The sequence below is a fragment of the Corythoichthys intestinalis genome, chromosome 6 (assembly GCF_030265065.1).
Source record: "Corythoichthys intestinalis isolate RoL2023-P3 chromosome 6, ASM3026506v1, whole genome shotgun sequence".
Lineage (NCBI taxonomy): Eukaryota > Metazoa > Chordata > Actinopteri > Syngnathiformes > Syngnathidae > Corythoichthys > Corythoichthys intestinalis.
The window spans coordinates 49742155-49768132 of NC_080400.1; the positions used below are offsets into that span (position 1 = coordinate 49742155).

The 25978-nt window shown below is 40.0% G+C and overlaps 1 protein-coding gene across 5 annotated transcripts in view; it reads right to left on the minus strand.

Annotated features, from left to right (window-relative positions):
- Nucleotides 1–2802: 2802 nt before the first annotated feature.
- Nucleotides 2803–25978, minus strand: part of trip12 (thyroid hormone receptor interactor 12) — an 84852-nt gene continuing 61676 nt past the window's right edge. For all 5 annotated transcript variants that reach the window (XM_057839450.1, XM_057839446.1, XM_057839445.1 and 2 more), the window contains exons 21-42: nt 23837–24044; nt 23441–23541; nt 22561–22735; nt 22316–22457; nt 19125–19316; nt 18856–19007; nt 18606–18763; nt 18347–18420; nt 18062–18261; nt 14480–14607; nt 14248–14399; nt 10841–10983; nt 10605–10761; nt 10389–10487; nt 8486–8600; nt 8217–8371; nt 7021–7185; nt 4650–4814; nt 4435–4548; nt 3826–3920; nt 3648–3751; nt 2803–3534 (exon numbers count right to left, since the gene is read on the minus strand). In XM_057839450.1, the coding sequence (XP_057695433.1) occupies nt 3338–3534; nt 3648–3751; nt 3826–3920; nt 4435–4548; nt 4650–4814; nt 7021–7185; nt 8217–8371; nt 8486–8600; nt 10389–10487; nt 10605–10761; nt 10841–10983; nt 14248–14399; nt 14480–14607; nt 18062–18261; nt 18347–18420; nt 18606–18763; nt 18856–19007; nt 19125–19316; nt 22316–22457; nt 22561–22735; nt 23441–23541; nt 23837–24044 (3191 nt within the window). In that variant the 3' untranslated portion in view covers nt 2803–3337. The remainder of the gene's footprint in view (nt 3535–3647; nt 3752–3825; nt 3921–4434; nt 4549–4649; nt 4815–7020; nt 7186–8216; nt 8372–8485; nt 8601–10388; nt 10488–10604; nt 10762–10840; nt 10984–14247; nt 14400–14479; nt 14608–18061; nt 18262–18346; nt 18421–18605; nt 18764–18855; nt 19008–19124; nt 19317–22315; nt 22458–22560; nt 22736–23440; nt 23542–23836; nt 24045–25978) is intronic.

Sequence of the window (25978 nt, forward strand, 5' to 3'; positions counted from 1 at the left end):
AATTTCTCCTGTTTAATAAACGAATAATGAATCTTTTCTCGCTGAAATTGTTTGTCGACATAACTCAAAACTAATGTGTATCTGTGTGTGTGTGTGTGTGTGTGTGTGTGTGCGCGCTCCCGCGGCCAGGCGATACAATTTTTGACGGGGGTAACTACATTGGCAAGACACCGGTGGTGGTTCTGTTGTACAATTAGCGTCTTTAGTGGGGCAAATTGAAACTCCGCTTACCAATTTGGTGGTGCTATCTGGCATTTCATGAGCCACATTTTCAATCCTTGGTTCATGCTCAGTAGTTGTTTTCACTTTTGAAGTATTAGGTTTGAAAAAATTATGTCTTGCCTCTTTGGTCCTTCAGTGGTTTTGGCTATGCAAAGCAAATGACCGTCTAAAGTGCTAGTCACATGATCTGTTTGAAAAATTTTGACCCATTATAAAAAATGTTTTTGTTCATTTCATTCAATTTTGTTGTTTTATTGGTTTACAACTTTTATAGACAATATTTTTCCGGGAAACTCAATTTCAAAATCATATAATCATATATCAATAACATGCAATGACACTTTTTGGCCACCAAGAGGGCCTGCCCCCCCCCCCCCCCCCCCCCAAACTCCGCATGTGACTTTACCCCACGAGTAACCACCGCCGGTTTGAGCTCATTATCCTCACCTCTGCACGCCAGAGTCGGTCATAATCAAGCTGCTACCATGGGCAAGACCAGGGAGCTTTCGAAAGACGCCAGAGAGAAAAAAATTGAGCTCCACAAAGCTGGAAAAGGCTGAACATGATTGATAATCTACCTCGAACTGGGGCTCCATGTAAAATCTTTCCTTGTGGGGCATTACTCATGATGAGAAAAGTGAGGGCTCTGCCTAGAACTACACGGCCGGAGCTGGTCAATGACCTGAAGACAGCTAGATGCAGTTTCAAAGGCTACTGTCAGTATAACACTACGGTGCAATGGTTTAAAATCATGCATTGCTCAGAAGGTTCCCATGTTGAAGCCAGTACATGTGAACGCCCGTCTGAAGTTTGCCAGGGACCATCTGAATGATGCAGAGGGGTCATGGGAGAAAGTCATGTGGTCAGATGAGACCAAAGAAGTGTTTTTGCAAACTTTACTCATCGGGTGTAGAGAAAAAAGTACGAGTACAATCCCAACAACACCATCCCCACTGTGAAGTATGGGGGTGGAATCCTCATGCGTTTCGGCAAAGGGAACAGGACAACTGTATTGTATAAAGCAGAGGATGAATAGTGCCTAGTCAGAGATTTGAAGATGAGTCGTGGCTGGTTCTTCCAACATGACAATGATCCGAAGTGAATGATCCAAGCTGACCAAGGAGTGGCTGCATATAAAAGCTTATCAAGGTGGCCTAGCCAGCCACAGGACCTCAATCCAATAGAAAATCTTTGGACCTGAACCTATGTTTTTCTCAAAAACAGCCCCGAAACCTGAAAGGTCTCAATTTGTGTGGAGGAATGGGCCAAAATCCCTATGTGAAAACCTGGTGAGGAACTACGGAAAGGTTCTGACCTCTCTAACGTCAAACAAAGGCTTCTGCACTAAATACTGTATTAGCACTGATTTGCTCAGGGGTACAAATACATATGAACCCCAGTAAATTACAAATTATTGAAAAATCATTCGAGAATTTTTTTAGATTATGTCTCTATAAGTGGAAATGCATCTATGATTATAATTTCAGACCTCTACCTATTTTCTAAGTTGGGTGAACTTGCAAAATTACAAGGGGTGCAAATACTTCTGCTCCTCACTGTATAATACAAAAATTCTAACAATATTGAAAGTGCTAAAATGACCAGTCTTTTGGTCTATAAACACTGCAAAAATCCAACGTTTTTGGCCTAGGCTGACTAGACTGTGGGATTAATGATCATCAACATTGTTAAGCTGATCGATTTCCCAAATTGAATTTATCACACAGCAGATTGCGGATACCCATTATTCGTAAAGATATATGGTCTTTATTGCGGATGATGAAAGCAAATTATTGATGCGCCAAAATTATTGGATAAACCGGACTAAAATACCACTGCGTTGGCAGAGGACCAGAACAAAAAGCACTCACCAAACATGAGTCAAACAGTTACTTTATTTATGTTCAGGTAAAAACATGAACCTGATGCAGTAAATTATTGCAGATCTTAGAAACCAGCACATGAACGATTGGGCCAGGAAAGCAGACAGTGGCGCCATCCCCCTGGCCACGGACTGTAGGTGCACACCAGTTTTTTTTCCAAGCCAGCAGTGCAAGAAAAAAAAAAAAAAAAACTACAGCCAGAAATAAACACGATATAGAAAATTAAAAAAAAAAAAAAAAAAAAAAGCAGATTCTCACCTCAAACAGGGTGCTAAACCGCTTATAAATTTAACTCCATAAGTGAACTTGAAATGCTATCTGGCCATGAAACAATAAAATGAGACCAGTCAAAATTCTGTGCCCAGCTACATTGTGTTGAGGGTTGCTCGAGATAACCCTATGAATCTGATCGGGCCCAACAGAAAGACGCCAACTAGCCAAATAAAGAGCAAAAGACCAGAACCAGATCAACACATTGGTAACAACTTTTCAGCTGAACTGAAGCTCTCTATAAAGGTGGAGGCCAGAACGTAATCCAACTTAAGTAAATGAAGAGGAGGGGGGAATGGTAGTATGCGTTCATCACTACACACATTCAACCAACTGCAATTTAAGCGAGGACGAATGGGAGGGGAAAGCGAACCAAGAGTCAACACGCGCGCACAGAAACGGGTGGAAAACAGCGGGACTGGGGTGGAAACAAAATAAGAACGCAGACAGACAGATGGAGCAAGATGACAAGAACAATGAGCTATTCTATCAAATGTATAGAATGAGCAAAGTCTGCAAATTTGTCTGTACAAATGATCTTTGGAGCTAAAGTAAACCTAGCTTGCTTGATGGACCCTCCCCACCCCTCATTGTCCACTTTGGAGAGGAGACATCCCTTATTTTTTTTATTTTATTTTTTTTTTTAAATATCACACAGCAATGCAATTTAAAATATCACCCAGATGTTTTCATCAACTACTGATATAGGTTTAACTCTCTTTTTATGATTTAACATCTGTGGAACAGTTCTATTTTTTTTTTTTTAATTCTTTTAAATATTTTTTCTGGGGAGAGTCAGGGCAGCAAATATATATTTAAAGTTTTTCTGCAAGCTTCTCTAACAAGAAGGCTGAACATGAAGCCTTGATGTGATTACAAAAAAAAAAACAAAAACAAAAAACAGACAGGAAGTCTTGATTTCAGTCGCTGAAGAAGGCATCTGAACGTGAGATGTGGAGAGATCAGGAAAGATGGAACGACTGTTGGCCCTCACGAGCTGCCATTAACAGTTTCTCTCGCATGATCTCAATGTTGGAGTAGTCGGGCAGCTTCAGGTAGTTGACGCAGGTCATAACTGAAGGTAAGAACTCATCTGGGTTCTCCGTTGACTCGAAAGTTTTCCTCACAATCGTCAGAGGGGGGTTCAGGCTGCGGAACCCTATGTGGAACAGTGCAATCTGGTGAGCGACACTGACAAAGTACTTGCATTTTTTGGGACGCCAAAGCCCAAAGAAGACACGTGTGTGAGTGAATGCGTGTGCACTGACTCACCTCCAACAGGCAGTCTTGGGCTTCCCGTGACAAACTGCAGGAAAAGTCTTTGTTGCTCAGCATCAAAGCTGCTCAACACTTCGAAAAGGAACCGCACGGCCCGGCTGTTTGGAGATGAGATCAACTAATAAGTCAAATTTATAATTTCATACTAGATGCAATCAGTGAGCAAGTTCACCTGTCGTGTGTGTAGCCATGATCCGGCCGACAGCACTCCATCAGAGTCTTGACGTCCCACGTCTCCGATTTACTGCCGCATAGCAACTGGTCAAGCTACGGCGAGACAAGCATAGATCGAGCTTAGACGGAAAAGATGCTGACTTGTAAAGAGGCTTTCAGTTTACATCTTGGGTTTTAATCACATGGCAGTATCCAAATGATGAGTGTGGTGCTCGAGACCACACTGTCTGACACCAAGACTCACCGGGACGTGACGTTGTGTGTAGTTATAGAGTTGGTGAATTGTTAGTAAGAGGGGGTGTTTATCCTTCACTCATTGGCTGCCATTGAAAGCGATAAGACGTCCAATCCATTTGAACTGGGACCCTCCCAGTTACAATGGATTGGACGTCTGCTAATGACATGCTAATTTAAATTAATAGGACTTCTAACATCATCAATGGCACTGGAAGAGTTAAAATCACAATGAAGAGGAGGTGTTGATGGGTCTGGACAGAAAAACTCGAATTTGCATCGCTGGCCAGTCCGAGAACAAGACCAAAACATATACTGTATGGGAGCCGAGACAAAAACCAGACCAAGAACGGTCTCGAGCCGAGGATCTTACCTCTTCTGGATAGAAATACTGCAGGTGTTGTAGAGGAAAGACTGACTCAAAGCCTTCCCTAAAGGATTCAAACTGTCTTGACACTCCTTCATTAAGAGTCCAGTATACCACCAACTAGCAGAAACAAAAAGCAGGTTTTAATAGGTGACAAAATGTTCTTGTTCATCCACTGGGGGGGAAAAAACAAAACAAAAGGAGAAATAGTGATGCCATACCCTGAGATACTCCTCAAGGTTGTAGATGGTGACGGACAAGTCTTTTCCACCCTTTTTCAGCTCAATATTGGGGAATCCTGGGAGTGTGAAGTCCAAACCCAAGTCCTCTACTGAGCAGCCGTTCATATTCAGGCTCTCCAGCGCCTGCTTTAACGTCTCCCTTGACTACAAATAAATGCATGACAGTTACTGAAAAGAGAATACTTGGAAAAACCAGTGCCCGTGTGAAGGACAAATATCGAAAGGGTGTGAAATCTATACTTACAGTGGGGCAAATAAGTATTTAGTCAACCACCAACTGTGCAAGTTCTCCAACTTGAAAAGATTAGAGAGGCCTGTAATTGGCAACATGGGTAAACCTCAACCATGAGAGACAATGTGGAGAAAAAAAACAGAAAATCAAATTGTTTGATTTTTAAAGAATTTATTTGCAAATCATGGTGGAAAATAAGTATTTGGTCAATACCAAAAGTTCATCTCAATACTTTGTTATGTATCCTTTGTTGGCAATAACGGAGGCCAAACGTTTTCTGTAACCCTTCATTTGGTGTAAAGACATCAACTGTGGGAGCAATTATTAGAAAATGGAAGACATACAAGACCACTGATAATCTCCCTTGATCTGGGGCTCCATCCAAGATCTCACCCCGTGGCGTCAAAATGATAAGAACGGTGAGCAAAAATCCCAGAACCACACGGGTGGACCTAGTGAATGACCTACAGAGAGCTGGGACCACAGTAACAAAGGCTACTATCAGTAACACAAAGCGCCGCCAGGGACTCAAATCCTGCACTGCCAGATGTGTCCCCCTGCTGAAGCCAGTACACGTCCAGGCCCGTCTGCTGTTCGCTAGAGAGCATTTGGATGATCCAGAAGAGGACTGGGAGAATGTGTTATGGTCAGATGACACCAAAATAGAACTTTTTGGTAGAAACACAGGTTCTCGTGTTTGGAGGAGAAATAATACTGGATTGCATCCGAAGAACACCATACCCACTGTGAAGCATGGGGGTGAAAGCATCATACTTTGGGGCAGTTTTTCTGCAAAGGGATCAGGACGACTGATCTGTGTAAAGGAAGAATGAATGGGGCCATGTATCGAGAGATTCCGAGTGAAAATCTTCCATCAGCAAGAGCATTGAAGATGAGACGTGGCTGTGTCTTTCAACATGACAATGATCCCAAACACACAGGCAGGGCAACACAGGAGTGGTTTCATAAGAAGCATTTCAAGGTCCTGAAGTGGGCTAGCCAGTCTCCAGATCGCAACCCCATAGAAAATCTGTGGAGGGAGTTGAACGTCAGTGCTGCTCAACGATAGCACCAAAACATCACTGCTCTTGAGGAGATCTGCATGGAGGGATGGGCTAAAATACCAGCAACAGTGTGTGAAACGCTTGTGAAGAGTTACAGAAAACGTTTGGCCTCCGTTATTGCCAACAAAGGGTACATAACAAAGTACTGAGATGAACTTTTGGTATTGACCAAATACTTATTTTCCACCATGATTTGCAAATAAATTCTTCAAAAATCAAACAATGTGATTTTCTGTTTTTTTTTTTTTTTTTTTTTTTCTCCACATTCTGTCTCTCATGGTTGAGGTTTGCCCATGTTGACAATTACAGGCCTCTCTAATATTTTCAAGTGGCAGAACTTGCACAATTAGTGGTTGACTAAATACTTATTTGCCCCACTGTATATATAAATGTAACTGTGTGTGCCTGTGTGTTCGTTCCCTATAGACCCCAAAACGGTTGGGCGGATTTTGACAAAATTTTACACAGTTGTACTTTATGTGGCTTTAAGTACTCTACAATAACACGCTGGATTTCAAAAAGATGTACACTTTTCCTGAATATTAAAAGGAATTCGTTTTGGCTGGATAGCTTCATCTCTGTAAAGGCAAGTTTGTCTGTGTGTCTGGCTGTGTGTTCCTGTTTTATCGACACCGAATCAGCTGGCACATTATGACGAGATTTTACAAAGTTGTATTATATGTGTCTGGGAGTATTCTTAGATGTTTGATCTCTGTAGGTCTCCATTTAATGTGGAAAATTCAAAAAGAATTCAGCAGAGAAAATGTCAATCTTCACTTTTTCGCCCGTGCAACGCTGAGCCATAGTGCTCAATAAATCCATCCTGCATACATTAAAAAAAATCATAGGCAAGCCCTGATTTCGAGGTTTCTTATATGTCAATTTAACAAACCATGGCCCCCTACAATGCAGCACAAGTAGTATGCCTGGCAACGCCGGGCCATATTGCTAATTGTAAATAAAAAGAGACAAGACTAAGATTTCCAAGTGTTAAAGCTTCTTCATGAATAATAACAAATAACTGATTCATTCTTTAAAAAAAATAAAAGTTTACCTGCGCGCGATCCTGTTCAAGTCTCTTCTTCTGGCGAATGATATCTTCCAAGTGCAGGATGGATTTTGCAACATCAGGATCAATGTTGACCAGATCATGGGAGTTTATAGACATCTCATGCCGCAACATCCACTTATAAAACGGCAAGCCTAGCGGCAGGTCCAGCTGGTAGTCACGATACAAGGATACATTTACTTGAGGGAAAAGTTTTATAACACAGCAAACGTACATGTCAACAAGGTTAAGTTCTTTAATAAGTGTAGCACTCAATTGAAAACAATAAATTAGAAGTTTTGTAATTAATCAAGTAATTGCATCTTTTCTGAGGCTAAATAATGGTGACGAATGAATTCGTAATCTTTTATATAAAAGGGATACATTGGAGGCATTTGTTCTTGCAGGTGCTGATCTCTTGCGAGTGTCAAGGCAACCTTTTGACCTCTGTATGACTACTCTTTTGGTGATATGATAAGTTTAATTCAGTGCTATTCTTTCATTGTTTTGCTATTCCTCCACATATTCATCAGAGCCTCAGGTTTCTACAGTAACACAAGTTCTCAAGAATGTTTCAAACATCCCCGTGAATGTTATTGGCACTGGAAGATCTAAAGTTCTCAAAGCATCTAACAGTCTTCATAATTTTATAATAAAATTTATCGAAATTATTAAGCAAACTTGATGGTTAAGAATTGTGTGCAAACAAAGTGGACCCTTTAGCATGCCACAAAGTGACTCAAGTGCCTTGCGGTCTGCAGACATGCTATGTGGAAAGCATGAACTAGCCTTTGTTCGGTGATACTGGAGATAAAAATCGCCTCTGTCCTCTACATACCATTGATGATAGATGGAGACACTAATGTCCCAACAAAAGAGTGTGAGGTTGTCTATTCCGGCACACCAAAGAATGGAAGCCGTCCAATCTCCATACCAGATTATAAAGCCAGCCAGGATGTTAAAACTTTTGCTCTCAAGGGGAAAGAGGCTAGGTGGAGGTAGATTAAGTGCTGGCAGGTAAAAATACATGTAAGCACATGCGTATCTGCTATGCTATCTTTGAAAACGTAAACCGGTGCCACATAAGTCAAATACCTTTCTTTTCCTATTTTAGAAGTTGTGGTTAATTTAGTCAATTTTGTAAAATTCGAGCCAATCAGTGTGTTACCGTTTTAAAAGTAACAGAACAGTTAATTTCCTACCAGTCTGAAATCCATGATGGCTTTGGCCATTAGCTTCCCCAAAAAGCGGAACTTCATTTTGATTTTGGCTATGTGCGCTGGTTTTGTCGTCCTGCCAAATGGAACCGCAAAGAGTCCTCTTGTACTAAACATGTACTTTGTACCCTCTTGATTTCCTATAGCAACAGAGAGTAAAAGCAAATTTTGCATTATGAGCAGCGACATCACTAAGGTGATAGTGAATGGCAGTTTATGTAAAACAATACATTAAAAGAAAAAGACTAAGGTACCTTTTGGATTTGTTAGTGTAATCTCTTCGCCCCTCCACAACCCAAGGTCAGCCCGCTGGAGCTCCTGAGAAACTAGAGCGTAGAACTCTAGTGTGGGACCGAGACCTGTGCCCACCTGGAGGACAAGTCAAGTTAGTAGTCATGTTTACACTATTTTGATAATGCAATGCAAAAGTTGTAGATGGTTAGGCTCAAAAAACAAGTATAGAGTGTTCTCTTTACCACAGTGCCAATATACAACATTCTGCGTCTGTGAATGGTACGTTGTATAAATTTTTTTTTTTTTAACAAAAATGTCATGACGTAGCATGAAAAGATATGGTCAGTTATCGCTATACTTGCTAAATATGCCTATGGCCTACATGGTACCGATTGACTAAATTCACTTATAAAGGAAAGAGTAATAAGGCCATCTAGTGGCCGTAAAACAATTACCACACAGTAACTGGAACGCCAGTACAAATTTTACACCTTCCCACGTTAACATCGCAAAGCGTCACAAAATAGGGCTGCAACTAACGATTATTTTTATAATCGATTAATTGGACGACAAATTAAACGGATAAACATCACTTTTTTCAGTTACCCTCAAAATTTAACGAAGTTTAAGGCATGTTGTGAGTAACAAATACAAAATGAACAAGCATTTCCTTCAAAAAATATTTTATTACAGCTTCCTAACTTGACTGTAGTCTACAACTGTAGTGTTTTAAGTTTTTAATAAACGTTCTGAGTTTAAAACAAATAATTTCCCAGTGCACAAATCAGACAAAAGTACCATTTATTCAAATAAGAAAAAGGGCTGTCGATTGACATTTTTGTTCCTGTGGGCAAAGCGCAGATATAAATTGTGTCAATGACTTTTTTTTTTTTTTTTTTAAACGAACTAAACAAAATCGAATAAGTAGCAAGAAGACTGTAATGAATCAGTTTTCTTTATCAGACAGTTGTACATGAATACAATCCAAATCCAATTTCAAGGCACTGTCATATTGTTGAAAGGAGACTAAGCTGTTATATGAATGTGGTTTATTTATAAAAAGAAATGAGACTTTACTTTATAACAAAAACTCCAGTGCTAATATGCTTCTCCAAAACAATACAAACTGACACTTAAGACACTAATTAGCATAATCGCTAACTAGCTTAGTGCGCAGTGCTAAGTGGTAACGTCTCATTAACAAAGATTACAAATAATACAATTGGCTTCATTTACTCACCTCTGACAGAGCCACGGTGAAGCTAACTACACAACAGAATCAACACTTTGTAAAGTTTTTGATTCAGCAACCCAACCTGAGTAGCACTTGCAGTGAAGTCTCACTTGCTTTACTGGTCGCGCAGCCTAACATTGGGCACATAGACCCAAAAAGGTCTGCCCGTAGCGCTTGGTAAAAATTGATTATGAAATTCGCTGGCAGCTAATTTATTAATCAAATTTTTATCAATTAGTTGTTGCAGCCTTATCGCAGACATTACAATTGTTAACATTAATATGAGCATAAAAATGCACTTGTTGGGCATTTTCATACTTTTTTACCTAATGACCCAGAATGTCTTTGGCCAAATGCTAGTGAGCTAATTTGGCAAACTGTCTCTAGCGGTAACCAGTAGACATGATCTGCAATATTTTTAGATGATTAATGATCATCCAAAATTTTTGAATTTGGCCCCGATCAATCAGTGCACCTGTAATTTCAAATCAAGCCATCTCGCAGCACAACACAAGCCAAGTTATCGCCAGGCTTGTAGCTGTACAGACCATCGATAATTGAACCTTTTAAGTAAAGATTCACGTTACGTGGCACCTGAAACAAACTCCTATCATAAAAGTGTCAACCTTTTGGCTAACGACATGGATTGAATTTCAAAAGTCCATTGTAGCATCATAAGATTCAAGTACCTCATTCTCATACTGAATCTCCAACATTGCACGAGAACTACCAAGGTCCTGCATCACAGACTCTGCCTGTTTGAGCAGTTCATCTCGGTTTATCGTCCTCTGAAAGATTGGGACACAACATGACATTTTAAAGAGACAAGAATGTTCACAGTTGTGGGAAAGGTGTGCTAAAAATTCATAATGTTTTACAGAAATTGACAACATTAAATGAAATACCTTTTTTCTGTCAAGACGTGGTGCAACTCTACTGTCCTGAGAATCTGATTGGTTAATCTCAGGGTTTGTGTCCAGTAGGCGCTGCATGGCTCGGTCCCGATCAAAAGCAGTTACATAGAACAACATCTGCCGTGTATCAAAGGGGAAGAAGAAAGGGCTGCAGAGGGAAAACAACGTGAAGAAAAACATCCAACACAAATCAAAATGATAACATGGAGAAAACGCGAAAAATTTACCAAGTCTTTCCGAGCTCAATGAGCCAAGTTGGTATGTTCCCCGTCATAATAACGAGGGGGTCTTGGAGCTGACGGTTGGCTTTGGCAGTCAGCTTACTGTTGATGAACTCACTGGTGGGGATGATTTCTTTACACACAGCATTCTGCAAAAAAAGTTTAATGAAATGTGTTTGTGTTGAGATATATTTTGTTAGAACGCGGTACGAAGTGGAGATGTTTCAATCCCATTTTTTCATCCCGAGACCGATTCCGACACTTGTGCTGTGAGTATTGGCCTATACCAAGTACTGATCCGATACCAGTATGCTGAAATGACATCCTATCCTTTTCTGATTTGGCTCAGTGCATTTCAGCTGCATTTTGGATTTATTTAAATGAAACAACAAACAGCCCGGCTATTAAAAAAAAAAAAAAAAAAAGCATTTAAATGCAACAGCAAAAGACTGAACACTTTATTACTTTCTTTATTAAAAGAAAATATATGCAAACAGGAACTTAAATCTCTTTACATAAGGACAGTCCAAAACAACTTTTAAAAAATCTAAGTAAAATCCACACAGTAAATGATAAATTTACCTATTCAGCTACTTCTGGTGGAACAGTAGTAAACTGTTCAAAGTTGTAGACGTATTGATCATATTACAGTCCAACTATAATTAAAGTTATCTTGTAGACTGTGCAAAGTTGTAGACAAAGTAATGATCACATTACAGTCTGTCATTAATGTTATCTTTATGACAAAAACAGTCCAAAATTACTAACCTTATCATATAGTTTTGGTACTGCAGTTTCAGAGATATATTTATGAACTAGCAAGCAATACCTTGGCTCCAGGTGTTGCATTGAGTGGCAAAATCCGGCATTCTCAACAACAGACAAAGGTTGGTCATCAAGGACTATAATTAAATTCCAATATTTTGTCTGTTATACTTGTCGCTTTTGGGCCGTTTCTGGGTAGTTTTTCCCTTCGATGCAACGCGATTTTTAAGAGTTTGTTGTTGCGGCCGTTTTTTTCTCCTTGGGGAAACTCCTCAGGTGCTGAGAGAGACAGATTATAGGCCGGGCTAATTATCGCCGCCGATATTTGGAAATTTGATGTGTATCGGTATCTACTTTTTTTTTTAATCCAACCAGCCACTATGAAAAAAAATCCATTTAAAAGTGGCTTATTTCGGCTCAGATGCAGCCATTACTCCCTCTCCTGCACTAGTATTCACCCCGTCCTCTGATTGGTTAAATGGTAATTGGATTTACACTTGTATTGCCCCTTTCCACCTTTTTAGGCCCTCAAAGCGCTTCACACTATATCCTCATCTACCTACTGGTGACGCAGCACCAGGAGCAGCGTGGGGTTTAGTATCTTGCTCAAGGATACGTAGACGAGGTCATCAGGGCAGGGAATCGAACTCACAACCTCTGGGTTGGGGAACGACTACTCTACCACTGAACCACACCATCCCCTATTATTAGCTATTATTTTCCATTTGTGTGATTCGATCAACATGCTTTAGGCCAGAGGTCACGGAACCGCGGACCTCGGTCCGGTTCCGGACCCCCAAACTGTCTGGACCGGATCTCAAGCTGTCCATACTAAAACACGTTGCAACAAAAAAAAGCATTTTCTTCTGCGGGTTTGCAGAGCGGAGGTGGGCAACAAACAAAAACCTTAGCGGTGACGTGCGGAGCCAGCCAATGGGAGTGAAGCATTTGAAAGTTATTTTTAGAACAGTATGTCTCACAGTCGCTTTCCAGACTCCGCGGAGTGACAGCCAAAAACTGAGCCGAATGAAGTTGGAGGAAGAGGTGAAAACGTACGGCAAATACTACGCAAGATTGATGCAGAAAACAGTGTTTAAGGAGTAGACACATTTTTGTTCATTTTACCTGGCAGCAGCACAAGACCGCTATGCCTCATCTGTTCAGAGACGGTGTTCTGCCAAAATCTGCTATATCGGCGAAACGTCCTACATTAGTTGAATTTGACACCCAAAGTACTACCGTGCGTGCATACAGGCAGAACGTACTAAAAATGCCTTAAGAAAATACTTAAATGCAGTTATACCTAATAAGGACGGTTTAAATATGCTACGTGACTATGTGGTCAACTGCTTCAAAGCTAACACAAAAAACCACAATGGTTAAAAGTATGAGAGGCAATACATGCAAAAAGTATTTCTGAGGCAATGAAAAGGTTCTAAAAAACTAAATAAAAACAAAAATAGTGAGTACTCGCCGCTTCTGACCGATGTGCGCATGCGTTCGGATGTTTGCGCAAGCGCGCTGAGCGTTGTGTAGATGTTTCGCCGCATAGTAAGGAATGGCCGAACAACGGTAGCACTTGTAAAAAGCAGCAATTTGAAAAGGCACTATGAGACGAAGCACACAGCTTTTTCGCAAGTTTCCCTATGAACTCTGCCATCCGTTCTCAAAAAATAGCGGAATTAAGGGCTCAATATGATCTCTTTATTATTTATTACTAATTAATTATTATTAAATATTATTTATTACTTTTGTACTTTTGATTGTATTTTCGGGAAAAAAAGAAGCATTAAAAATATTTCCGGACCCAAGATTGTTGTAATTTTTTACTTTCGGACCCAGAGGATTTTTAATTCATGACCCCTGCTTTAGGCATTTCAATGAAGTTCAATGTTTGCATTATTCAAAATGTTCACCCCAAATATTTATACTTTTACTGCAAATTAATATTGGCTCCAAAAATCAGTTCTCTGCCCCTCTAACTACTAATAATTGGTACAGGTCCTGAAAAACCCATGTCGGTTGATCTCTACTCAGGTGCTTTATTAAGTTGGTGGTATTAAATTTGGCAACATTTGTGCCAACTCTTGAAATTTCCTTCTGACAAATCTTCATTCCATCATTTTACTGGTGGGAGCGTCGATTGTAAAACACCGCCAAACAGCTGACATGTTGTTGCCACTGCTGCTGTACAGCTAATTGTTTGCTAGGCCTACAGGCACAAGATCTGGTGTGCTATATAGCGCATGCGTCACAAGTACCAGCTCTTGCTGTGGCGCAGTGGACCTATAGGGATTGGATATGTGCCTGCCCCTCTGAACTCGCAAGTACTGAGTACAGTGAATGCGGCCATGTCGGCATTACTCCCAATGCTGTTATCAGAATCAAATCATTTTAAGTAAGCGGTCATTCGAAGGGGATATTGAGGAATGTTTCTTCAAATAGTTTCTAAAGTTCCTGTCTACATAATGCCAAAATCATGCCATCGACATATTAAAGCCACTTATGAACAGCTATAAACTGAAATATGTCTTGTTCCAGACTCTATAGCCTCAATCTCCATCCATATACAAGGACTTTTTATTCTTTAATAATGAAAAGTGGGAAAAACCTAAGACAAAAGCTCCTGATAATTCCCGGGGACTTACATCATGCAAGTAGAACCAGTATCTACTAATTGAGTGCAGGACCCTCAGCAGCAGGTTGACATCCAAGGAGGGGTCATCAAAGGTTATGGTCTCTGGAGGGTCTGAAGTGAGGTATGTCTCTAAGGGATTGATGACACAGGGACACACGCCATCTGGAAATAATGACGAATTTATGAATTGCCTGTGAACCTTTGTGTGTGTGTGTGTGTGTTTAGGCATTGGAGATTCTTACCATGCCACAGTTCATCCTGTTTCTTGGCATTGCGAGGGGAGGTTTTTGTGGGCGCTGTCTGGGCTCTGCCCCTCTTGCCCCCCACAGTATCTTTACTGCCGTCCTCATCCTCTCTCACAGGCTTATACCTGGAAAAAAAAAAAGAACATTAATTTGGACGATTCATTGAACTGGGGCTCTAACTCATGGACTGTCTTTGACAGGGATAGACATCCAATCCATTTTAGCTTCGAGGGTTAGCAGCGAATGAACAAATGAAAAAAACAGTGAACATTAATTTGGACATTTCATTGAACTGGGGCTCTAACTAATGTAAGGTCTTTGACATCGATAGACGTCAAATCCATTTTAGCTTGGAGGGTTAGCAGGGAATGAACAAATGTTTATTCGCCATCTCACTTCAAATGGATTGGACATCTACAAGTAACAGTCAAATTCGCAGAAGGATGAAAAGAGCCACATAATTCGATGTCTATCATCGTCCATGGGACTGGAAAAGTTCATTTGAAAGTTGAGTGGAAGTCAAAAGTACAAGAATTAAAGACTGCATTGACCATTGCTAAAAACTGACCATAAACAGTAGCATGAAAAAGTTTTGCCAGCCCCTGATAATTTATTATTTTCATTTACAAAACATTGGATGTTTAGATCAGCAACTTCATTTTGATTTATCAAAAAATGTGATTGAGAAACAAACCAACTGAAACTAGCCTTATTGCACTAACAAAAGCTGTGCAATATGCATCAAAAACAATCTACACGGGTGCAAAAATGTGGGCACCCTTGTCATTGTGTTGATTTGAAAACTTATTATCACTGGTTAATTGGAAACCAAAATTGGCACATGAGCTTATCAAACCTTGAACCCAGATGCATTCAGTCATGAGAAATATATTTAAAGGGGCCAATTGCATATTGATTCTTTTTGAATCTCTACTGGAGAAACGAAACATGGGTGGCCTCCAAACAGCCCTCAAATGACCTGAATGAAAACGTCTTGGTTTGAGACAATGCCTCTCAATAATTTTCTGGTACGCCCCGAGAAAGACGTAAATGTTTCAGGCTCCCCGCCCCCAACTCTCTGCCACCACTGTAATAGTATTTGTCTATAAAAATTATTATTATATGTACACCTCTGCATGACATTGTCCTTTTTAATATTAAAGAAAATAATATCGATCAACTTACAATAAAGTACAACTTTATTAACATCAATTTGCCTGAAGAAAAAAAAGTCGCATCCTACCTAATACATTCAAGGTACCGTATTTTTCGGATTATAAGTCGCAGTTTTTGTTGTTTTTTTCTCCCCCCCATAGTTTGGCAGAGGGTGTTTCTTATACTCTGGAGCGACTTATGTGTGATTATTCACGGTCGGGTCGGGCCGACTTTTCTTTCGCCAACTTTTTAAAAATAAATATATATTCATATATTTATACTAAAACGATGTCTGGATGCTAAATAAAATAATTTCGATAAAACAGAGAAGGCGCTGTGCATGCCTGCGCACGTGAATGCAGTGGCTCTCTTTTCAATCGCGCACCTGAACGTAGTGGCTCTCATTTCAATCTCCCCCTCCCGGCGCCCTGCGGCACCCTCCGCGAGCAGTCCTTTTCGATATGGAGCAAATATAGGAGTGAAAAACTAAAGACATGAAAAGCAAACAACTGCGGTAGGAGTGGGATATGGAAAGGATTCAAATTGATTGTTGAAGGTGCTATACGGAAAATTGTGTCGGCTTCGCTGAATGTAAACGAATGTGGTGCTTTGGTCTCATATGAGAAATATATTTAACAAACTTTTCCAGCGTTATTTCGTTGTGTAAATGCATTTATAATGATCATAAAAATATGTAGACTATTTAAACATTGATTTAAACATTTCTGCCAACTCGAGGAGATTAAATGTCAAATCCACTATCCGCCTGTTAGGACACACAAATATAAAACATATACATTTTTATTGAATATCCATCTTACAGTCTTGTTCAATTAAAAGAATTGGTTACAAAAGACAGGCTTTAATTTGTTATTATGCATATATGCACCTCATCATCACAAACATGATCACACAAAACGCAACCACGCATCGTATCCTCGCATTTGCTCCTTTTCCTGAGTCCTCACAAATAAAAGATAAAATTTCCTTTTTTGGGGGGCTCATGCCTACAAATAAAACAAAAAATTTCGGGTTTTTTCAGGCTCGGGCAAGCAAATCAAGTTAATTGATCAGGCTCGGGCCGGTCAGGCTTTAATACCCGCGGGCCGGTCGGGTCAGGGTGAATTTTGTTAGGCCGATCTTACATGCCATCATGTAATGATAGCATACCGTACACCTATTCAGCCTGTTGTTCTCTATTTTATTTTAAAAACTGCCTTTCCAGATTACATGTCTGTTCTTGGTGCTGGATTCTACCAAATAAATTTCCCCCCAAAAATGCAGAAGAAGAACCTATTCAAGATCAATAAAGCAGCGCCACCGCGTGGTGGATGTCCGGAGGAACACCACTTAAGGAGGTGACTGTTACAGACTGTCATTGGATTGAGGGTTTTTAATTTATGCTGCAGACAGTATCAGCTCCTCTGCTATGGTGTAGGGCAGGGTTCTCTAAATCCGGACCTCGGTGCCACTTTTCCTGTCGTGTTTTCCACGTCTCTCCCCCCTAACACACCTGAATCAATTGATTATGTTATCAGCAACCTCTCCAGAAGCCTTATAATGATCCGGATTATTTTGATTTAGGTGTGTTGGAGGAGGGAGACATGGAAAACACGACAGGAAAAATGGCACTGAGGTCCGGATTTAGTGAACCCTGATGTAGGGTTATTTTGCACTGAGCAACTTGGTATGCCATCTTGTATGATGCTAACAGTGCTCACTAGTTGACTGATGTAAGATTGACAAAGCGTGACGATTGTTGGCAATATTTGGCACGTCTCCGCTGAAATAAAATCAAGCGTGTTATCAATATGATTGGGGTCTAATGTCTTTAAGTGGTGTCTTAATTGATTTGGCTGCTGTCCGCCGCAAACATTTTTAGACACAGTAAACCAGGGTTATCCAACTCCGATCCTTGAGAGCCCCTATCCAGCTTGTTTTCCATGTCTCCCTCCTTTAAAACACTTGAAAGCTCTGCAGGACTCTGATAATGATTCGGGGGACTGGAGCTGGATACCCCTGTAGTAAACAGACTGGTTCATCCTCGTCTCCCACTGTATTAAATGTCAAAGCCAAACGCTACATACGCTTCGTCATATTTCCTCGTCTGAGCTCTTCATATCTCGAATGCTCTTTGCTGTGTGCTCGTTTGGTTAAAAAAAAAAACTGTGCACCCTAAAAATTAGAGCGACACTGCCACCTACTGAGTAGATGTGCAATTACAATTTATTCTAGTACGGCAAAACAGTATGTTCCCGAGGTCACATGCACCACCCGCAGCATTGCTCTGCACCCCCCTGGGGGGGTACCCCGGTATTTGAGAAATACTGGCTTAGGAGAACTCTACAAAACACTGGACATTTATACAGTATTTTAACTGAAGATGACCTCTAGGCCAAGCTAAATATGTGGGGAAAAACCTACCATATTGTGTGCGTTTTGGTCCAGATGCCTGCTCGCCCGAGCGGATTTGCCTCATCATCTGTTGACTCCCTTTCTTCTTCTGCCTGAAGACTGTACTGTCGCACAGCCTGGTAAACCGTCATGTTATATGGTAGCAAGTGCTCACCAATGTAGAACTGAAGCCTATGACGTACACTGCCTGAATTCAGGAACTGGGCAGCCTACATGACCAATAAGATTATGTTAGGGACAAATTTAAAACAACTGTTTTAGCAATTACAAAAAAAGAAAAAAGTAGTCACATACCAGTGACTCATCTATTTCATCGTCCGAACCATCATCATCACTGTCTTCATCTTCTTCTCTGATTCGACCATACCCTGTACAGATGGATGCACCGAAAACAGTTACAACTCAATTTAACAAGAAGACCCTAGAGAGAACGGACAAATCAGATGCTAATCCAGCCAACAGCAAGAGTTGTTAAAATCCACCATTTTGAACGACAATGCCGCTAAACTGGACAGGTTTCAAACAAAAACGTGCAGCCAAGTTTATAACGTACCTCTAACAACTAGGTATCTCTCAATGGCTTGCACCAGAGCCAGAGGGTCTATTTTTACAGGGCCACCTTTCCACTGTTTAACATTAGTGCAGTCTGGATGCCTTTGCAGTTGACACTTGAGCTGATGTGTGTTGAAGAACTTAAGTGCCTGTGAGCCTCTGAAGAAGCATATTAATTCGATTAAACGTTTAGAGATTAAATTAAGTGATGTTTAAAAAAAAAAAAAAAAAAAAAAAAAGAACCAGCTGACCTGCTCCCATTGCCGTTCCCACTGGGAAAATCGTGCACTTTGACAGGGAACTGTTCCATTTGACTCAGACAACTGTTCATTTTGTGAACCAGTGCCAAGAAAGGCCCATTTTCTGTTGGGTCCAGACAACTTACTGGCTCTGTTCCTGGAACCTGTTAACCAAAATGCAGAAAAATAGAAGATTACCTCTAAATCAGGTTCCTCATAAATTGTGCAAAGGATTAAAAACAATGTAGTGATCGTTCATAATACAAGTTTACTATTCTCACCGGGCAGCCAATAAAGACATGGAGGAACCGTTTTAGTCGCAGGTCCCGACTAAGCAAGTCCCTGTCTGTGTGGGAGGTCAGATAAAGCAGGAGCTGTTTCACCAGCCCACTGTGCTGGATCTCAAAAGAGGAGACATCGGATTCTGACACAATACTGGAGATCTCAAAAAGACACTCCAAACCACCATCCACCTTGGAAAAACAATATAAAACATTAGACACATTACCTGTGGCTTGGTTACCTACTGTATTTTTAGACTAAGCCGCTACCTTTTTCTCTGTTTGTACCCCACGGCTTATTCATAGATTTTTTTTTTGACAAACCAGCTTCATAATTTTGTAAAAAAAAAATAATAATAATAATAATAAATCACATTTTCATTACATTTTCCTTCACAAAACGCCACATCATGATGATGTTGCCACGAAGAGTGCATTCAAAGTCTCTAATAGTTCATTTCAGGTACATGTAGAGTTGCTGTCAAGAATAGACTTAGTGCCACTATAGAACAATGGACATCCAAATTTTGCCATGACATGGCTCTCGGCTGCTACACCAACGCTGAGAAAGCCAGAAGCTTTGTCAGACTTAAGAAAAACTTTGGGGATTTCATAGATGGATAAAACTCCATCTGGCTACTAAAGTAGAAAAAATTTAAAAGGATGGATATTCACTACTTGCTATACACATAGACTTCATAACCTATTGACATGACACGGGGCCGATTCGTAGAGGGTCTATTTTCAAAAAGCTTTAAATTCAAATATTTACAAAACCAAAGCTGCTACTGACCTAAAACCAAAACGGGTACCTATCCTTAGCCATATATGAGTCTCCATGAGCAGCGGAATCAAAAAATTCAAAGTCGTTCCCTTACAAAATCCCGATTAATTATTTTCTATATAAGTATAACACGACTTAAAATGGCTATAAAAGTCTCATATTTTACACTAGATGCACAAAAATAACCAAATGCAGAGATAATCACCTATATTTTCGGGGATCAATAGCAATATTTAACATAGAAGTTTTTGACTGAAATAGCAACTTAAATTTTTTTTATTTACTGCAAGTTTTCAACTGGTAATAAATCACTCAATTTAACATCAGAAACTTAATACTTGAAAACATGCCGAATCAATCAATCATAAATAATATGTAAATAGATCATTAATAAATTCTACATATAATCACAACTTATTACAGAATAGAACATCCCTTTATTATCATTATACACTACATACTGTTAGCGAATGAGGTTAGCTGCCCCTGGTGTAAAAAGAGCTTTTCTGGCAAAAATTCTTGCGGAAAATGCTTAAATCCCCGAATTCTCTAAGATATGGACGTAAAAACGGTCTCAATTCTTGGTTAAAAGAAGAGAAACCGTACAGTTAGCGTTTATTTTCCGTAACTTGACCAAGTACCATGCGACTATGGTAGCCAATGAGGCTAGCGGCCGCCTCGCATAGAAGGAGCTTTTCTGGCAAAAATTATTGTGAGTAAATGCTTAAATCCCCGAATTCTTCATAGAAATGGACGTATGACGGTCTCAATTCTTGGTTAAAAGCAAAGAAACCGTACAGTTAGGGTTTATTTTACGTATATTGACGACGTAACATGCTACCATGTTAGCGAATGAGGCTAGCGGCCGCCTGGCATAAAAGGAGCTTTTCTGGTGAAAATTCTTGTGAATAAATGCTCAAATCCCCGAATCTCCATAGATATGAATGTAAAACAGTCTCGATTCTTGGTTAAAAGTAAACTATGAGGATAGTCACGAAAATGAGCCGCCTCCATGTGTAAACGAAGAAGAAAATTCCTGTGAATAAATACTTCAATCACGCATGCATGGTACGAAATATTTACCTTGAATCCTCGAACAAATCACTCCTGAGACAATCCTTCCTGTTTTTATTCGGTACAACTTTCGTAGTTAAATCCAGTCGTCAGTAAATCCAAGCTTAAATCCGACATGAGCGTGTGCCGTCTTCGGCTATTACTAAATGAAGCTTGGCCCCCTCTGATAAGGCGTCGCACAAAGAATGACGAAGTGTCTAGTCAATAGTGATGATGTCTATGTGCTACGACAAGAGAATGCTAAGCTAGTATCAATTAGTCCTTTTCAACCATCACTCAGAAGATTTTTTCCCAGGAAGGCTCCATCTAAAGTTGTATCGTATTACAGAAGAACAATTCAAAGCTTTCCCTGAGTGTTTTGACTTTTTTTGTGGATTGCCAGTATAATACAACAAAGCTGCTATGCTAGGGCTAGCGCAGACAGCCGTTAGCCCCGAGTATATCAGATGCGATGGCAGGGAATTTATGTTTCAAGCTTAGAAGACAAGGTAAAGTGTACTTTATTATCTCTTCTTTGTAAATGTGGTGAACGTTATTTTTTTAAGTTGGGTGCTTTAGGTTAGCCTGGTACTCCAGACTCACCGCTGTTCCAACTATTGAGTCTGGCCACCATTAAGCGGATAAAATTTCCAGGGCGGAGCAAGCCACAGCAAACAGACAGCGGAGTGGACCAATCAGCGAGTGGCGGGACGAGGGACTTCCGCGCGGAAGTAAACATACAAAGAGAGCGGAGTTTATTCAACATGGCTAGCGCGAGACAGACTGTTGTCAATGACTTGTGTCGATGTGTTTTCGGTAAATTAACACTGGATTGGAACATTCTCTGCTCTCCTGTTCGCCATCTGTGTTGCTGTGGAGACGACTTCCGACACGAAAGAGTGACGTTGCTCGTTGAGAACACGTCACGCAAATAAACGAATCTGATTTGTCGATTGATTTTGTACTTGCTCGAGAGGCCGTTAATGGGCTGGGTCCCAGACTACACTCTCAGTGTTTGAAAAACACAGGGAGAACAGTCTGGCCGTGCCAGGCAAGCGTTAGGTACCTAAGAACACTAGAATGGGACGCATGGTGTCTGTTTCTGCCCTAAGTGACAGGCCACAGCATTTGACTGAGATGGACGCAACGCGGGCTGTTAATGCATGTTTATTTGGTTAATAAAGGTATTTGTGATAAACCAAATATTTCTGTCTAACATCGCTATGTAAATATCCCATATTAAGACACAGACATGCGTGGCCGATAGTCAGCTAAAACGTATATGAATTTTTTTCTGAAATTTGGGTAGTGCGGCTATAGTCAAGTGTACTCTATAGTCCGGAGATGACGATACCTGAAGGTTGAGCTGCTCAGTAGCTGTGCAAAGTCTCTGAAGTACATTCAATGCAGGATTACTGCCATCCACGTTTTCAGAGTTGAAGTACCGTTCTACAAACTTGCTGGCCTGCTCTTTGATCCAGGCCTTGATTTTGTCTCTGCCAAAAAACATGAATTAGTTCAGTCGTCAAATAATACAACAGCAACCATACATTTCCAACTCATGATTCCACATTACGTCAAACCGTTCTTGGTTCATACCTGTTATTTGAAATCGAGTCCTTGGGAGGCGCCCTTGCCAGACCACTCACCCCTGCTGTACGCGAGGGCTCAGAGTTGGCATTATTGGTTTGGGCACCCAGTTTGCCCCAGGTTTTGGGATTGAGACTAGCCAAAAAGGATGATTTGGGTGACTGAGTACTTGTTGGGCTTTTAGCTGTTAAGAACACAAGTACTTTAAGTTAGGAAAAATAAAAATCATAGTATTTGACTGCATCTAAAACGCTGTGCATTTTTTCAGAAAAATGTTTTAATATATCCGTTTATTCCCTGTTAGTTCGGAAAATTGCTTTTTCAATAAAAAGGACTAAATGAAATAAGTAGGGTTAAAATACCAGTAAAACTTTTCCACAGGATGGTTCCACAACGGATAGTTTGCATGAATTGTTTGAGTTTCATTATTTTGTAGCATAGATACAATATGTTTAAGTGTTTCAATTAATGCTTTTGTCAAGAGAATACATACAACAGTAAAGCTCATTCAACTTCACTCCAGCCTCAGACTTTCTCGTGGAGCCTGTTTGCTCAATCGGCTTCTGTACCCACATACAACTGATGTCACAATAACACGCCCACTTGTAAACTGTATTTTATATTGATGTATTTATTAATATGCTCTTCTATTTATAATTTTGAAAGATTTACTCCCAAGTTGTATTCAAATTAGGACTATAAATTAAAGAGTAGCATTTTTCAACTAAATTTGTATGCTTTTTTTTTTTTTAAGAATTAGTGCAAGAACCGTTAAAGCACTGGAACCGTTTTAAAATTACTGACTGATAACCACCAAACCGGTATCTGATCAAACCCAAACAGTACCCATTCCTAGTGTTTACCAGACTTTACAAAATGAGGAACTTACCCTGATTGTCTACTTTATCATCATCCCTTGGTGGTGAGTATTTGGGCCTTCTGGGACCTCTTTTTGGAAGCCGTTTTCTCTTAAGAACATCACTTAACCTCCTGAGAAGAGACCATAAGAGAAGGAGAAGGATATATTATCATCACTAGGCATGCTCCCCCACCCTAAAATAACTTCACATATTTAAAAACTTCGAGAAAAAAAAAGCAAACAAAAAAATTAAACCCAACCGTATGGATTGACTAACATCCAAACAACTGTCCACATAACATTCAGACCTACTGTAAAGACAATTCAAAGTGTTCCATCAACCCATATTATGGAAAAATATTTAACATTCGGGTGATTATACCGATCAATTTAAAGAAATAAAGCAAAACATCAAACTACACTCACCCTTGGGGACTGAGGTCCAGTGAGTCATCCATGCTGTGCTGGAAGCTCGGAGAACCCAGGTCAGGAGTTGCATTATTGGAGGTTGTGGTGGATGCTGTGCTGATGGTGGTAGTACACAGACTGGTACTACTACTGGGACACGCCTTGGGGGGGCTAGTAACTAGAAAGCTCTCAGAGTCTGCCAGGTTTTTAACCTGATGCATTACACCTGCAGAGGAAAAGTACATAAAAAATGTCTCCACCCTTACAAAATAGAACAGAACTAGACATGGCACAATCAGTAATAAATGGTTACTGTCTGTTAAATGTTATGAAAAAAGCAAAAAAGAAAATAATCATTCTCAACCGTTATGTTGAGTGAATTCATGTTTTTAATTCATAGCTTTGCATTTATTCACTGAAATATGTAATCTATTGTTCCAACCAGTGTTGTTAATTTTACTTTAAAAAAGTAATTAATTACAGTTACAAATTATTTCTCCGTTAGTAATTGCGTTAGTAACTCAGTTACCTGAATTTAAGAGTAATTAGTTACTTGGTAAAGTAACTAGTGATCATTTTCATGTTTTTTTTTCTCAAAAAAAAAAAAAAAAAAAAAAGGTCACACAATGTGAAGTTTAAAGGGTTTTTGGGACAATTGGCCCTAGCCCAATTCTTTAACCTCTACTTAACTAGACACAAGGGTATCGTGATAACTAGATAGTAACCTTTGCTAGATGTGGAAGCCTTTTAAAGTTGTGAATCAACCGTTAAAGTTGTTAAAATTGCTCCCGCTATTGCATTAGTTCCCTTCTGTCTACTTTCAACATGTGTAAGTTTTAAAACTGTTTCATCATTTAAAGATAGATTTAAGTCAAGATTTTGCCGATTTAGGACCATTTTAGATAAAAAAAATTTTTTTTTTTTTTTTTAAAGTAGGTTCGCGAGGAAGGATCTCTACAACAGAGCCTTCCTGAGAGGTCTACTGCTTTAAGATGGCGGCTGTTTACTAACGCATGTAGTCCTTAAAACATGTTGCCAATGCAGCCGATTCTATCATTGCATCTAGTTCTATAATATGTGATATCTACCGTATCATGTGGGCGTAGTTTGTAGGCTACAGTCAGGTATTATTGGAGCCACCTAGCATCACGTTTACAACGGCGTCTTCCCCACTCCTGCTTATTCAACCAACTTAGTAACGCATAGTAACGCACGCCTTTCCCGCCTCAGTAACGGTAACGGCGTTGCCAAGATGAGAAAATTAATTAATTACATTACTCACTACTGAAAAAAATAACGCCGTAAGTAACGTCGTTATATTGTAATGGATTTTATAATGATTCAGCGGTTTATTCATGGATTTAGGGTGGCAAACAAGCTTCATGCTCTCGTTAAAAACAATCTATTTGCTCCATACATTTCGCTCCCCGGATTTAAATAGGGTGGATATTCACCATTTTCCAGGAGAGGACGCTATGCTAGCACCAAATAGCAGTTTTCACCCGGTACACAGAAAAATTGATCGTCAACTAAAGTGCCATGCTTGATGCAAATACAGAAGAACAGTTTAAGGCTAGTGAAGAGTGGTTAGACTTAAAGAGGACAGATGGCCGCAGGGTGCTACAACAAAGCTGCCATGCTAGGGCTAGGCCTAACAGCAGTTAGTCCTGAGTCCATCAAATACTCTGGGGCCTTTTAAGAGGACTTTGTTGCAAATTTAGAAGTCAAGGTAAAGTGGATTTTTACTTCTTTTTAATTGTGATGACCAGTTGGTTTTTTTAAGCTTCGTGTTCTTTTTATGGTTTCAGACTGCCTCAAAGAACACAAGTGGGGCTTGTGTTTTGTCCGGCTCCCCTGGCAGGCCACTGCATAAGAATGAGGATGATGTAACTCAGCATGTTCATGTTAATTCGGTTAAGGTAGTTGTTAATCAATCAAATCTTTGTGTGAATAGATATATGGCCATGTAGTATTTCGTCGGGTGCAGCATATACAGGTAGTCCCCGGGGTTACGACGTACCCGACTTACGTGATTTCGACTTTACGATGGTGTCTCGTCAACTGTTTTTTCCTCCGCCGTCTTTTTTTTTTTTTTTTGTTATCGCGTAACAGTGTCTTGTCCACCACCTCTCAGCATTGATGGTAAAAACAGCAGATTAT